Below are 15396 nucleotides of genomic sequence, written 5' to 3'. Positions count from 1 at the left end.
CGCCCAGCCCTTTTCTATTTTCTTTTTATTTTTACTGACGTTTATTTTGTTCAAATGAAAGATACTGTTTTCTGTTTTTTTGAGACAGAGTCTCCCTCTGTCACAACCTCCTGCTTGTGGGTTCAAACGATTCTCCCACCTCAGCCTCCAGAGTAGCTGGCGCTACAGGCACAAGCCACCACGCCTGGTTAATTTTTGTTTGTTTGTTTTTGGTTTTTTTGGTATTTTTGGTAGAGATGGGTTTTTACCTATTACCCAGGCTGGCCTCATACTCCTAAGCTCAGGTGATCCTCCAGCCTTGGCCTCCCAACGTGCTGGGGTTACAGGCAGGAGCCACTGCACCTGGCCAAAAAAGTCTTATTAGGTAGACAATTTTATAGCTGAAAACTGAGTCTGGAATGAGTTACATAATTTGAGCTCAAACAGCAATTAACAGGAATGGAGCTCACCCAAACCTCACGGCTTCGGGTGCATTATTTGCCAAAAATACAAAGACTCTGTGACCATCAGGCGACAAGCAAAGATTTTCACTTTAAAAAGTCATGGAGCCGGGCGCAGTGGCTCACGCCTGTAATCCCAGCACTTTGGGAGGCTGAGGCAGGTGGATCACCCGAGGTCAGGAGTTCCAGACCAGCCTGGTCCAAATGGTGAAACCCTGTCTGTACTAAAAACACGAAAATTAGCCGGGTGTGGCGGTGGGCGCCTGTAATCCCAGCTACTCAGGAGGCTGAGGCAGGAAATCGCTTGAACCTGGGAGGCGGAGCTTGCAGTGAGCAGAGAGCGTGCCACCACTGCACTCCAGCCTGAGCGACAGAGACTCTGTCTCAAAAAAAAAAAAAAAAGGAAAACTCATGGAGCCACTACCGAAGTAGGACGGGGGCGGAATCAGCCATAATTTACAGTTAAGGTGAGGTTGGTGGAGCAAAGCTCATCTGGGCTGTGCTTGTCCCCGGACTTTACATCTAGCAGGGAAAAGACCTGCGCTGGTCGCAGCGGGCAGAGACTCTTGGTGAACGGTAAAGCCTGGCCCAGGTGCAGGCCTCACAGCTCACACTGGACGCCTTCCTGGAGATTAGTCACCGTGGATCTGCAGTGGGTAATGGGGAGATATGGAGATTATTTCAAGTAACAAGGATGAGGGGAGAAGACAGGCTGAGCAAACACAAAGACAGGAAAGGTGTGTTTGGAATGCCTGGGGGAACTGAGTCACTCAGGAAGGAGGGGTACTGGGGAGCGCTGTGCGGCAGGGTCTGGAAGGCTCCCACTGGGCCCAGGTGCACCGTCTTTTGTAACCACAGTCTTGGCCTCTGCAAGGCTTGAGCTCTTAGCCACTGGCCTCTAATTGCCCGATGGTCTGGGTCTGATGCGGCTGCTTCTCATCATAATTTCATTGCCTTTACCTTCAGGCAGTGTAGGAAGTCAGGGAAGAGGTCCAGAATCTTCTCCTTCCCCTGCTGCCTGAAAGCATGAGTAAGTCTCTGTGTTTTTCTAAAACTCACTATGGGATGTGGGGGAGGGTCTCTGAGCCTGAGGGCTCTACGGGCTGTGCTCAAATGCCCAGGAAAGGAGAATGCAGCATCTATGCCTGAGCTAGGCACTTTGATAGGAACATCTCAGGTCATCTGTACAGCAGACTTGCAAGGTGGATGGCGTAATTCTTTCTGGTTTACAAAGGAGAAAAAAAAAAAAAGATTTGGAAAGGTCACGTGAGTTGGTGAAGGCCACAGAGCTAATAAATTGCAGTCGTTTTATTTCAAGCACTCAGGTTCCTAAAGTTACACGATTTTGTCTTTCAGATGCGACGCTTCCAATGAACTCTGCAATTCTATCCATGTTTCAGGGCTAGCATGGAACAAATCAAAGTTTTAGTCCAATGTAGATTTTGTTTCTCCACATTTGGTAAAATGAAGAGAGTACCTGACTCAGGGTCAGAAGCAGTGGGTTCCAGTCTTGAGTCCAGCAGTTCCTGACCGCAGGGCATGGGAGGCAGGCACTGAGGAGTTGAGAGAGAGGTTGCTGGACACAGCCCAGCCAAGAGTCTTCCCGGCAAGCTCAGGGTCCCGAGTTTCCACAGAGTGCACGGCCACAACACGGCGTCAAACATCCTGCTCCCTTCCCCTACACACCCTGAATCATAAGAAATGATGACCAGGGGTCATTCTCTGAGTTAATTTCTGGGGCAGTAATTTTTAAAGAATACAAACATGAATGTTTTCCGGGAACTCTCTCTATAAACAGGTACATACTAGTCACTCAGCAAGGCTCCACTCCTACGTCCTGATGAGTTTGCTTCTTGAGGACCAAACAACAAGAAAAGCAGTTTGTATGCTGGGAAGGACGCAGACAATTGTAAAAGCATGTGACAGTAGTGTCATAGAGTTACTTAACTTACGGCTTTCTTTTTTTGAGACGGAGTCTTGCTCTGCCGCCCAGGCTGGAGTGAGTGGCACGATCTCGGCTCACTGCAAGCTCCGCCTCCTGGGTTCACGCCATTCTCCTGCCTCGGCCTCCCGAGTAGCTGGGAGTACAGGTGCCGCCACCACGCCCGGCTAATTTTTGTGTATATTTAGTAGAGACAGGATTTCACCGTATTAGCCAGGATGGTCAACTTAGGGCTTTTAATTGTGGGTTAATAGCCATTAAGAAGGTATGTTTTTGATAAAACACATTGAAGATAAAATTTTACCTATAACTTAAGATTATGCTCAAGGTCAGGAAAACAAAATAATAATGAAAATCTGAAAGTTTCTATTCCTTCTCTTCCCCAAACCGCGGTAATAGAAAAGTCACACCAATTTACCATCCATATCTCAACAGTCATTGCAGCTGATAAAGGGGTACACAGTGTTTCCTTCCGTCCTCAGCAACACCAAACCAGGAACCACAAAGTGATTCCTGAAAATTGTGGTTTCTTGGTGGTACTGTACTAGACCATAAGGGTGACATCCAGAGTTATGATGGAAAAAGGATCACTTTGTTAAGTGGGGGACACATTCATGACATAACGGGAAGGACAATGGAGGTGTTAGCCTTTCAGCCTTGGCTTCCACCCTCTGGAGTCCCCACAGCTGGAACAAAGAACACCCAGATACCGTGACGGTGAACACAGATCGAGTTATTTTTAACAAATCCCACAAACATAAAATCAGTCATTACTGGAGTTTCAGGAATCTTCCAGATTCAAACGTGCTAACTGACGGTCAGTATCCCCAGGTATGGGATGTGAGCATAGTTGTTACCATAAATATAAATGAAAGTAAATCTAAAACGTGAAGATTTTAAGCACAAAGGCTTAACACTTCATACACGAAAACCAAAACTGTAGTGGCTGTCGGTGCCTTTGTTATAGCCACTAGGATGCTAAGGACAACTTGGGAATGGCAGCCCATCAGCAGGACTGAGCTAAGCAGCCGTGACCGGGGCATGCTTCCTCACAGCGGTGTGTAAACCCGCGTGGATACGAGCAGGCTGGGGCATCGACAGGTGCAATGCTCACAGCTGTGTGCAACAGTGCACGGGGCTGGGCTGATGGTGGACAGGCTCTCATATTGTCTGGTGGGCTGGTGCAATGGTCAGCCCTCTGGGACCATTTTTCCTCATCTGTAATTACAGGATAATCTTAAATCTGTTCAAGCTGAGGCTTCCAACTGGTCACATGGCAGGGATTTGGATAAACTTAAAGCATGTGAGAGCTTAGGAATAAATGACTCTTTTGCAAATACACTTTGCTCACTCATCTATTCCATCTCCGAGATTCCAGTGTCGTGACTAGAATCGTGGGTGGTGATAAATTGGTTTCACCAGAAAAACTGTTGCATGAAACTCTGGGTACCTTCAGATGCCTTCCGGAAATTTTGTCAGAAAACATTTCGGAAGTTCACTAGACGCATGCAAGAATCTTTTCGTGAATGCTTTGACAAACAAAAAAACCACAGGCACAATTCATTTTATGCTTTGATTTTTTGCACTTCACAGATATTGCATTTTTTCTTTTCTTTTTTTTTTTTTTTGAGTCGGAGTCTTGCTCTTGTTGCCCAGGCTGGAGTGCAGTGGCGCGATCTCAGCTCACTGCAACCTCTGCCTCCCCGGGTTCAAACGATTCTCCTGCCTCATCCTCCGGAGTAACTGGTACTACCGGTGCCCGCCACCACGCCTGGGTAATTTTTTGTATTTTTAGTAGAGACGAGATTTCATCGTGTTGGCCAGGCTGGTCTTGTTCTGGTGATCCACCTGCCTCAGCCTCCCAAAGTGCTAGGATTACAGGTGTGAGCCACCACGCCTGGCCCACAGATACTGCATTTTTTTTTTTTTTTTTTTTTTAACAAATAAAGGTTTGTGGAAACCCTGTGTGGAGGAAATCCAGTGGGGCCATTTTTATCGTAACGTGCTTACTTTGTGTCTCTGGCACATTTGGCAATTCTTGCAATAGTTCAAACTTTTTCATGGTATCTGTTATGGTGATCTGTGATCAATGATCTTTGATGTTACTATTAATTGCTTTAGGCCCCAAATGGGTTGTTCTCCCTCTCTTCAGACCTCCCTATTCCTTGAAACATAGTAATATTGAAATTTGACCAATTAATATTCCTACAATGACCCTAAGGGTTCAAGGGAAAGGGTCACATGTCTCTCACTTGAAATCAAAAGCTAAACATGATTCAGCTTAGTGAGCAAGGAATGTCAAAGGCTGAAACTGGCCACAAGCCAGGCCTCTTGTGCCAAACAACCAAGTCGTGAATGCCAAGAAAAAGTTCTTGAAGGGAATTAAAAGTGCTTCCCCGGTGAACACACTAACGATGAAACACGGTAATAAGTGAAACAGCTTTATAGCTGATAAGGAGAAAGTCTGAATCGTCTGGATACAAGGTAAGTCAGACACAACATTCCCTTAAGCCAAAGCCTAACACAGAGTCAGGCCCTAATTCCATTCAATTCTATGAAAGCTGAGAGTGGTGATGAAGCTCCAGAAATAGATTCTGAAGCTAGCAGAGGTTGGTTCTGGGGTTTAAGGAAAGAAGCTGTCTCCACAGCATAAAAGTGCAAGGAGAAGCAGCAAGTGCTGATGCAGAAGCTGCAGCAAGTTTTCCAGAAGCTCTGAGATCACTGATGAAGATGGCTACACTAAATAACAGATTTCCCATGCGGACAAAACAGCCTTCTATTGAAAAAAGATGCATTCAGGACTTTTGTAGCTGGAGAGGAGAAGTGAATGCCTGGCTTCAAAGCTTCAGAGGACAGGATGACTCTCTTGTCACGGGCTGGTGCAGCTGGTGACCTTAAGTTGAAGTTAATGTTCATTTACTTCTGAGAATCTTCAGACTTTTAAGAATTATGCGAAATCAACTCAGGCCGTTTTTTTTGAGACGGAGTCTCGCTCTGCCACCCAGGCTGGAGTGCAGTGGCCGGATCTCAGCTCACTGCAAGCTCCGCCTCCTGGGTTTACGCCATTCTCCTGCCTCAGCCTCCCGAGTAACTGGGACTACAGGCGCCCGCCACCTCGCCCAGCTAATTTTTTGTATTTTTTAGTAGAGACGGGGTTTCACTGGGTTAGCCAGGATGGTCTCGATCTCCTGACCTCGTGATCCGCCCGTCTCGGCCTCCCAAAGTGCTGGGATTACAGGCGTGAGCCACCGCACCCGGCCTCAGGCCGTGCTTTATAAATGGAACAACAAAGCCTGAATGACAGCACATATGTTTACAGCATGACTTACTGAATATTTTAAGCCCACTCTTGAGACCTACTGCTCAGAAAAAAATCATTATCTTCAAAATATTATTGCTCATTCACAATGCACTTGGTCACGCAAGAGATGAATGTTAACACAACATCCATTCTGCAGCCCATGGATCAAGTTATAATTTTGACTTTCAAGTAAGAAATCATTTCATTAGGCTGTATCTGCCATAGATAGTGGTTCTTCTAATGGATTGAGGCAAAGTAAACTGAAAACCTTCTGGAAAGAATTCACCACTCTAGATGCTATTAAAATATTTATGATCCATGGGAGCAGGTCAAAATATACACACTAACAGGAGTGTCTGTTAAAAAAAGTTGATTCCTGCCCTCTTGGATGACTCTGAGGGGTTCAAGACTTCCGTGGAGGCAGTAACTTCAGATATAGTGGAAATAGCAAGAGAATTAGAAGTGGAGTCTAAAGATGGGACTGAACTGCTGCAATTTCATGATCAATCTTGAAAGGATGAGGAGTTGCTTCTTGGGGATGAGCAAAGCAAGTGGTTTCTTGAGATGGACTCTACTCCTGGTGAAGATGCTGTGAACACTGTTGAAATGACAACACAGGATCTAGAATATTCCGTAAGTTGATGTGATAAAGCAGCAGCAGGCTTTGAGAGGACTGACTCCAATGTTGAAATAAGCAATTCTGTGGGTAAGATGCTATCAAACAACATCCCTTGCTACAAATAAATCTTTCATGAAAGACTAAACCAATGCGCTAAGCTTCATTTTGTCTTGCTTTCTGAAATTGACACAGCCACCCCAACTTTCAACACCACCACCCTAATCAGTCAGCAGCCATTAACATCAAGACAAGACCCTCCACCAGCAAAGAGATTACAGCACACTGAAGGCTCAGATGATCGTTCACTATTTTTAGCAATAAAGTATTTTTAAATTAAGGTATGTACATTTTTTAGACATAATGCTTCTGTGCATGTAATAGATCATAGTATAATGTGAACACAGCTTTTATATGCACCGGGAAACCAAAAAAATTGTATGACTTGCTTTATTGAGATAGTCACTGATTGCAGTGGTCTGGAACTGAGCCCACAATGTCTCCCAGGTATGCCTGTATTTATGTCATTTGACATATAATCTTGCACGCCAGAAACAGGTATTAAGTGTTAATAACAAAAAGCAATAGGAATGTTTCAATGCATTCTACATATTATTAAAACAAGATACATATGGTTAACTTTTGCTAGTTTTGCATTAGGCATTTCATTTAAATTAAAATCGGTATATGGCACTCATTCCCTGGTGACAGAAAAGCACCTAATTTGTCTTTTGTTGATTGAGGAGTGTTCATCCCATGTTCATAAACATTCCATGAAAGCAGCTCAATTTCTCATTCTAATTTTGAAATGATTTGGCAATTTTAACAACATAATATTTAATTTTTCCTTAATATTTCATTATTCTCCTTATACAGACGAGTAGTATTTTTTCCAGGCCCTATAGAGACGCCCTCGAATCCATTCCAGTTTCCTTTAGAGCAGCATCTTCTCTCCCACCCAACCACAGCCTGAGGTGCTCAGCAATTATTACATGTCATCCCTGACTTCTGGCCCCAGAGCCCCACATGGCTCAGCTCTGAAAAGGGAGTGTCTGTCTTCTGTGCACTGTGCCCTCCTGACCCGCGTTCTTGCTTCTGGAAAAGCAGCTGCCTGTCACAGACACCTCGCTGTGTGAGCTGCTTGTACATACCTCTCTGACAAAGAAATGTCCTTCTCCACAGCACAAAAACTGCAGGAGGCATTTAGTTGCCAGAGGTTTTTCCCAAGAGCTCACTCCCACCTGTCAAAATTCAGTCAGGTTAAAGCATCCTAGCTACTTTGGAAAACGAAGTCAACTTTATCTAATACCTTATTTTTAGTAATGTTTTCACATTTAGTCACAAAATCATTAGTGACTAGGACAGTTCTGGGGCTTTTTCCTGGACCTACCTCCTTCCCTTCTCAGGCTTTGGATCTCACCTGGAAAAGTTTTAGCCTCATGTACTGGTTTCAATTAAAAAAAAAAAAAAAAAAAAAAAAAAGCCATTCTCCATTTGAAAATGTGACCCATTTATTTGAACTGAAAGGCATCATTACAAAGTGCAAACATTTCTTTGGTAATGAACTGAATACAATGGTCATAAAAAAGGCATTTGGCTGTTGGAGCAGTTAGAAAAGTAAATAAATATGTACATTCCACTCCCGTTACAGCGATCCCGCAGAGGGGCTGCTAGACACGTTCACCCAGGCACTGCCCACTGTTCTGATTACAGAGAGTATCAAACCGGCGATTCCGCAGACATTTTGGTTTGAATTACAGAATTTTTTTTTTGGTAAATAACAGTCAGCTTCCCCCTTTGGCTTAGACAACACAATTGCTTGTCACTGGCCCAGACCGCACATTACACAGGTGTGCTACAGGTGTGCCACCTCAGCACTGAGACCGCAGAGGCCTCCAAGGCACGTAAGAGGCACAGAACACTCGAGAACCCAGAATCCGCTGTCATCCGAGTGCCTCAGCAACTTACATAACCGTCAGTTTTTAGACGAACTTACACATTTCCTGTTTTACAGAAATCTCTTCCACAATTCGGTCACTACATTTGACTTGCTATTTCAAAAGAAGTCCATATGTCATGAAACGCCAACCAATTTTATCACTCATTTACCAATTTGAGGATAAGAAGTCAAGACAACCATTTTTACAGATAAAACCCATGAATCCAATGACCCTCCTCACAGCTGAAATGCTGCCTCTGCCACAGCAACGTAGCAGGCTCGTGCTGGAAGGGTCTGGGTGTCTCCTTGGGAGGACATGCTCCTGGAACACGGGCCGCGCACGAATCACACTAGGCACTGTACGCACCCACCCTGTCCGAAGGCAGCCGGCCTCCCCCACCCCATGGAAGCCTCAACGTCATACCCCAGTGCTGGACACCTGCCACCCTGAACTGAAACGGCTGTGACCTCAGGGGCTTCCGCCTCCACCACCTCAGCTGGGCCGCACTGAGGGCAGGTGGCCCGGACCTTGGTGCCTCATGTGTCCAGCACTATGCCCGGCACACGGTGGGTACTCAGGTCAGCGTGCTGCACTGAAGCTGTGTGTTCGGGGAAATGTTGCGCAGAACACAGATCGCTTTGTATTTAGAGAAAAATGGAAGGTTTTGGTCAATTAAAGAGAGACCATGAGGTATGAGAGTTGATTTTCACTGACTTCTAAAAGAACTTTTGCATAGTGGACAATGGTTTTTCTGTCATATCTAATACTTAAAAACTGGACAAAATTTCATAAAACATCATGCATTTTAAAAATACAAATGAGGTATAGGGATTCTTCTTTTTTTTTTTAACGCACTCACACAACCTGAAGTTAGACAGTTCCCGACACTCGAGCTCCTCTTCCCTTGGGAAAAGCCATCGGAGGCGGCTCCTGTTCAGGACGTGGACACAACCAGGGCCGGCTGGGGGCGGTGCTGTCAACGCACGGGCCTGGCCCTCGGCAGGTATCAGATACACAATGGGATGAAGGAGGATTTTCACATTTGGTTCACAACTAGGCAGTATGTATGCAAGTGACAGCTGAAAGCAAACCTGTTTCTAAATGTGGCTTATGAATGATCTAATCAAGTGTGGAAGGAGCTGACACACGGACAGTCACAGGCTATACAGCTGCTTCGAGCAGCGGGAATGTTGGTCTTGGGATTAGATGCTGACACGCGGTGAAATGTTACAGAGAGCCCAGAGGAAGGAGGAGTTCAGAGGTTCCCAGGGAAGAGGCCGGGGGCTCGCACTGCAACCCCAGACAGTGTCCCTGTGAACACTCTTATAAAAGGTTCTGTTCCATTTGCCAAACACCAATTCTCTTTTTAAACATAGCTTGTGAGGGAACCCCGATTTCGGTGAGCCCCTCTGGCAGCTCCGAGACTCACCCCACCTGCGGGTGACAGGTCTGCCGGCTCCTGGCATCTGAACAAGGTAAGGCTGACGTGTAGAGGTATCCTGCTTTATTTAAAAAGAAATGGTGTTGGGAGGCAAAATCAATTTAGGCGCCTAAATGATTCAACTGTGCAATTTAATAATAGCACCAATTTTTCATTGTAAAAGAATTAAATAAAAACCTGAGAAGTCTAACGTGAAGCTAGGACTCCTGCCTGCTTCCCTTCGGGCACCTGCTCCGCCTCCTTCTCCACAGATGCTCCAGTTGGAAGCCTCCTGCACTGCCTTCTGTAACAGCACCAGCTGGACGTTGTCATGAAATGTCGCGAGTTCTGGGTGTTTCCTGGTCCGCAGCCTGCAGCTCCCTGCCGTCGGCCACCTGATCTCACGATGGCACCGCAGACAAACTCCGAGGAGCCTCCCAGGAGCCTAGGGCTTCTCCTCCGCCCTCCTCTGTAAGCAGACTGGACAGCAGGCCCCTGGGATGTTCGTGGGGACAGCACAGGTGGCAGGGGGGCAAGCTTCCACGAAGCAGGTGACCTGCCCGTCCTGGAGAGGAGAGACGGAGCACAGCCTGTCAGCTCCGGGATGGCCTTCAGGTGAACACAGTCTGTCAGCTCCGGGACAGGTGTCAGCCACGGCCATGAGTCAGGCCTTGCCCTGAGGCCCCTGCCTTGCCCACTGTGCTCGCCCTGTGGGCATGGGTTTTGTGGTTCTCTGAGGATTTCATAGTTGCAGACAGGTATGAGTTAATGGGAGCCCCCATAACAAGTCTCCCTGAGGCTCCGTCCCACCTTTCTGTCCATGCCCACCATCCTCTCACCCTGAGGGGTCAAGACCACCAGCTGGGCACATCCTCCCACCTCACACCTGGATCCCCTCGGACTGCGTCTGGGCGTGGACGTTGTCAGGAAGCAGGATGGGACTAGACAGAGAGGAAGGGACAGGGCTTTGCTCTTCCCCAGTCTGCCCTTCCCAAACCTGACCAGCTCAGGGATACAGATGCGCCCTCTCCCAATGGCCATGGCAAGCGAGGTGCCCGGGCTGGCCTGCTGTCCTCACCATCCTGCCTCCTCACACTATGCCCTGAGCTTTCCACGGAGCCTGGCTCCAGCCAGACGTCTGTCCACTGCCGGCACCAGGGCACGCTCCACCTGCCACCAGTCTCCTTCTGCAGGGGAGGCATCGTCCCCCCGCGACCTCTGTAACACCCCCAGCCCTGATGGGAGATGGGACAGGGTCAGCGGCGGGCACGTCAGTGTTCACCCACCAGCTCTGCAGGGAGGAGCTGATCTGCCCCACTCACGGGTTTCCATGGCACGAACATTCCTGCCACAGCTGTTGGGAGGTGAGGCCAGTGCACACAAGCAGCCCCACGTGGCCCCGCAACAGAGTAGGGGTTTCCCGCCCTCTGTGGGGTGGACCATGCTGAGGTTCTGAGCCTCCTAGCACGTCCTCTGTGCACAGAGAGCTGGGCTTGCCTGGTGCTTCCATAGGAGTGAAGGAGGGACGAAGGCCAGCAGAGGTGGGCGGGGAGGGGCCTGGCCCTGACATCTGGGCCACCCACCTGAGTGGTCACATGGGACTCTCGGACTTGGGTATACCTTAGGGCGTGAAGACAGACCCCATACTCACTTTGCATTCACAAATGGTGCATGCATCCTTCTTCCACTTGGTGTTGTTGGCGTGAGACTCACCCCCGGCATCCACGCACTCTGTGGTACTGAGCCGTGATTCAAGTTTCTTTATCTGCAGCAAAGCGAAGAACATTCATTCACGGGCCACTTCAGAGTAACAGCTTAGTTCTTGTATTAAAATATGTTATAAATATGTTATAAAATATGTTATTTCCCTGAAAATAAACAACAAATGCCTTAAAATAAACAACATTTGAGGAGAATATTTCTCAAGAACTTTTACAGAATCTCCAATGTCCTTATTAGACTGGCGACGGCTGGCCAAAAGCCCCAGTGGAAGACGTTCCCACCACCGTGCTGTCAAATAAAAGCCTTGGTCACAAAGGTGACGTTCTCAGAGGACTGTGGGAGCAAGATTCGACCAGAGGACAAGAACGTCCTGCACCTACGCTTCCACCAGAATGGACGACGACCACTCAGAATCCCCCGAGTCAAGTCTGCCTGTTTTCCGAGTACCACCACCACTGGCTTTTCTCTGGAAGCACGGGGCCCCATAATAAGGTGCCCTTTCCAACCGCCGTGCCAGGCACCGGGTGGCAGGAGCCTCCTGGAAGGGTCTCCTTCCTCAGACCCTCTCTTGCATCTTGCAGGGCCCGGGGGCAGACAGGGTGACAGTGGCCGGAAATGTCTGGGCCACGAGGTGACCTTGGGAAGAGGCCACCCGCAGCACAGCACCGAGCCGCAGCAGGGAGTGACAGAAAAACTCGCACCTCATTCAAACCATCCGGATTTGGGGTTTTCTGTCCCCTGCAACGGAACCTAAACTGTCAGTGATGTCTGAAATGAACACAAATTATTTATCGTATCTATCCCAATTCCTCTAATAAGCCTTCTCATAAAGCATGTTCAGCCACAGGTAAGGCTGTCTGCTTTGACCGATCAACGATGCTGGCTGTGAGCCACCCACTCACTCATTTCAATTAAAACGTCTTCTTTGATTTCCTGTCAGCCAGAAGTGTGTCGTCCCCAACCTGTGCCGGAGCAGTGTCTCACCTGTGCACACATCATGCTGAAAAAGGTGGACGTCCCCTCACCGTACCCTCTGCATTTTGTGACAGCTGGACATCTAGAACCTAACTAGTTACTCACTTCGGGAAATGCCTCAGATGCGGCTTCTAAATGAAAGCCATCTTTCCTGCCTGCCTCATTCATTAGCAACTGGCACTTAAGTCAACAAAGCTTAGAACTTTCTAGCTTTGGGGATGGGGATGGGGATGGGGATAAAAAAAAAAAAAGAGGGAAGCCTCAGGAGCAGTGGCACAGGGGCCAGAGAGCACTTGGGGGTGGCAGCCAGGACGGTCTGCAGAGGTTCCAGGTGACCTGCATGTCACCTCTGTGTCTGTGGCTGACCTGCTTTAATTCACAGCCAGAGAGAAGCAGTGACCACAGCAGCCTGTGTGCGCCTCAGCAGTCACCAAGATACATGAACGCCTCTGCACACACAGGGTGCGGGGAAATGACCACAGACGGCACACACCCTGTGCTGCTGCCGGCCGCAAAATCACAAGGGACATGCGCATTTCTCAGACCTAGCGCTGCTACCCTGGGAGCTGCCCATTCATTCTGAGGGTGGAAGGAAGTCACAGCACTGTGGACAGAATCAACAACATGGGAGGGCACAGGGCATTGGTATTTGCAGACACAGGTGGGGTGGCTGGTCCCCCTCTGCCTCTGCTCTGCTGTCCAGGGTCACCTGTGCACAAGGCCTGCCCTGAATGACCTTGGGGTTCACAGACCCACCTCCGCAGTGGACCCCTGGGGCACCCAGGCCTCAGCACAGACCCCAAGGGTCAGTCTGGGTTTGTCTCTGCTTCCCTCCTACTGCCAGGTGGAGCTGAGTGAACACTGCACGCTGTCCACTTGGGCAGCTGCCAGGGCTCGTGCACCTGGTCTCTAGGCTGCGGAGGGAGGAAGGCCTGCCCCACACTGTCCACTCTGGCAGCTGCCGGGGGAGATACACCTGGTCTCCAGGCTGCAGAGGCAGGAGGACCTGCAGCTGCAGGGGATGAGGCGGCAGGCATAGAAGCAGTCAGGGTACCTCTCCCTGTGGCTGGGGGTTACCTTGGGGCTACACTAGGAGACGACTCTCCCAAACCTAAGGGCTCAGAGTCCTGTGAGTAGGAAAGGAGCTGTGCTTACAGGTTAACAGTGCTGCAGACAGCCAGGACCCGCGCGCCCTGGGGATCCCACCCACACCAGCGGAGTGATGCACCTCCTTTTATTTAGCCATAGATCTCAATCTCCACCCGCTTATGTAACATCCCAGAGATAACCCCACCACAGGCACTGGAGAAAGCGGAAGACGTTCCTGGGATAGGAAGGACAGGACGGAACTCATTTCTGCAGGATTTCTGCAGAGCCCGAGAAGAGCCCCATCTGAAAATCCCTGTGGTCGTACCACAGACACCAGCACTTTCCTCACGCCGGAGAGGCTGGATCGGGTGTGGAGGACTGAACTGGAAATGCCTCCTTACCACGCCCTGGGAGGGATGATTCCAAGTTATTCCTAAGTAAGAGGCTTAAGAACAGGACTTCATGTTTGAACTCTCCTACAGCACCCTAATCCTGTGTTCTCTCCAGCAAGGTCACCTGGCTGGCAGTCCCACGGCTGTGACACAGATTGCCCCTGCCTGGTGACCCCCATCTGTTGGGAAACCCAGGGACACCAGTGGCACCTGGCCCAGCCCGACCCAGCACGCAGAAATGGCACCCCAAGGCTCCAGGGTCAGGGTCCCGTGTGGGCAGTTGAACAGTCACCTGGGAATAAAGTGGTAGCCCCAGAAGGCTGGGGCAGGGCTGTGCTGCTGTGGAGTCTCAGATGGGCGGACACAGGCCCCAGGCACCTCACCTGTGTTCTGAGGTCTGTGATGGTCTTCTGCATTTCCAGAACAAACTCTCTGAAGTCATTAGTCCCAGGAGTGTCTGAGCGTGTGCTGAAGGCTGAGGTGCTGTTGCTGAGATGTTCCCCGTGTCTCCCAACACTGTGGTGAGGGGAAAGGAGGAGGAGGGAAATATAGTCTCGGCAGGTCACGCAGGGTCTCATTTCAAGGTTTCCTGGGTGTGCACGGCCCCTGATGCTCTGAGCGGGCAGCACCGCAGGACGCAGGCTGCAGCCTGGCCCCCAGTGCCCCGGGACGTCTCTGCCAGGAACCATCCTCACCACAGGCCCACAACAGGATGCCGGTCCTACTGCCCGATGCCCGCGGTGTGAGGGCCCATCTGTACATCAACTGACCTCAGAGACCACCATACCTGGGTATTTTCTGTGGTCTTGTTTTCTTGGTCGGCTGGTCCTCCTGGTAGCTGAACTCAAGAGACCGTCTGCCTCGGAAATGGTAGGAGAAGGCGTTGAACTGCCCCCTGGTCCTACAGTCTAAAACGGCAGCACAAAGCAGAATGTCAGCTCTGGAGGCTCTGACCTCAGGGAATTAAAGCACATCCTGCCAACTACGAACAGTCTTCACTGGCTGCCCGTGGAGCAAACTGTGGCACCTTAAATCAGGCAACCTGGCAGCTGGTCTGCAGCTCTTACCCTCTCCTGCCCTGAGGGGTCAAGCCTCTTTCCGCTGTGCCCCTGCCCTCGTGACCTCACGGCACCGGCCGCGCTGAGGACAGCTGGGCGAACTGAGGAGGCCCACACCACCCACCGCACCACAACCACACCCTCGCTGAGTTCCCTCCACCCACAGATGGAGGCTCAGGCACTCTGCCTCGGAGATCAGAGTCTGCTCATGTCTGGCGGTCCCTCCCCTATGGCCAGGTGACAATCTGCACTCTGGAGTGCCTTGAAGTTACGCTACACTACCTGCATCACACTGCCAGCCCCACTGTCAGACAAGAGGCGGGCCTGGCCCTGCTTCTCCTGAATGTAGCCCAAACGCCTCCCTGCCGAGGTGTGGCTTCCTTCTCAACCTGTGGTGGACTGAGAAGCCCTCAGTGCTGTACCTCACCTGAGCCCCGGGTGAGGGGCCCTCAGTGCTGTGTCCCTCCTGAGTCCCGGGTGAGTGAGGGGCCCTCAGTGCTG

General features: G+C 49.7%; 1 protein-coding gene across 1 annotated transcript in view; it reads right to left on the bottom strand.

Moving 5' to 3' along the window:
- Positions 1-7788: 7788 nt before the first annotated feature.
- The window catches only part of PXDN (peroxidasin), a 72436-nt gene continuing 64828 nt past the window's right edge, over positions 7789-15396 (bottom strand). Inside the window, exons 19-24 of the mRNA XM_011989528.1 lie at positions 14625-14745; positions 14221-14353; positions 11311-11424; positions 10080-10224; positions 9101-9103; positions 7789-8176 (exon numbers count right to left, since the gene is read on the bottom strand). Coding sequence (XP_011844918.1) covers positions 10105-10224; positions 11311-11424; positions 14221-14353; positions 14625-14745 — 488 coding nt within the window. The 3' untranslated portion in view covers positions 7789-8176; positions 9101-9103; positions 10080-10104. The remainder of the gene's footprint in view (positions 8177-9100; positions 9104-10079; positions 10225-11310; positions 11425-14220; positions 14354-14624; positions 14746-15396) is intronic.

Source organism: Mandrillus leucophaeus, unplaced genomic scaffold (genome assembly GCF_000951045.1).
Source record: "Mandrillus leucophaeus isolate KB7577 unplaced genomic scaffold, Mleu.le_1.0 Scaffold355, whole genome shotgun sequence".
Classification (NCBI taxonomy): domain Eukaryota; kingdom Metazoa; phylum Chordata; class Mammalia; order Primates; family Cercopithecidae; genus Mandrillus; species Mandrillus leucophaeus.
Note: the sequence above shows the minus strand (reverse complement) of the source record. Positions and strands in the feature narration are given on the sequence as shown.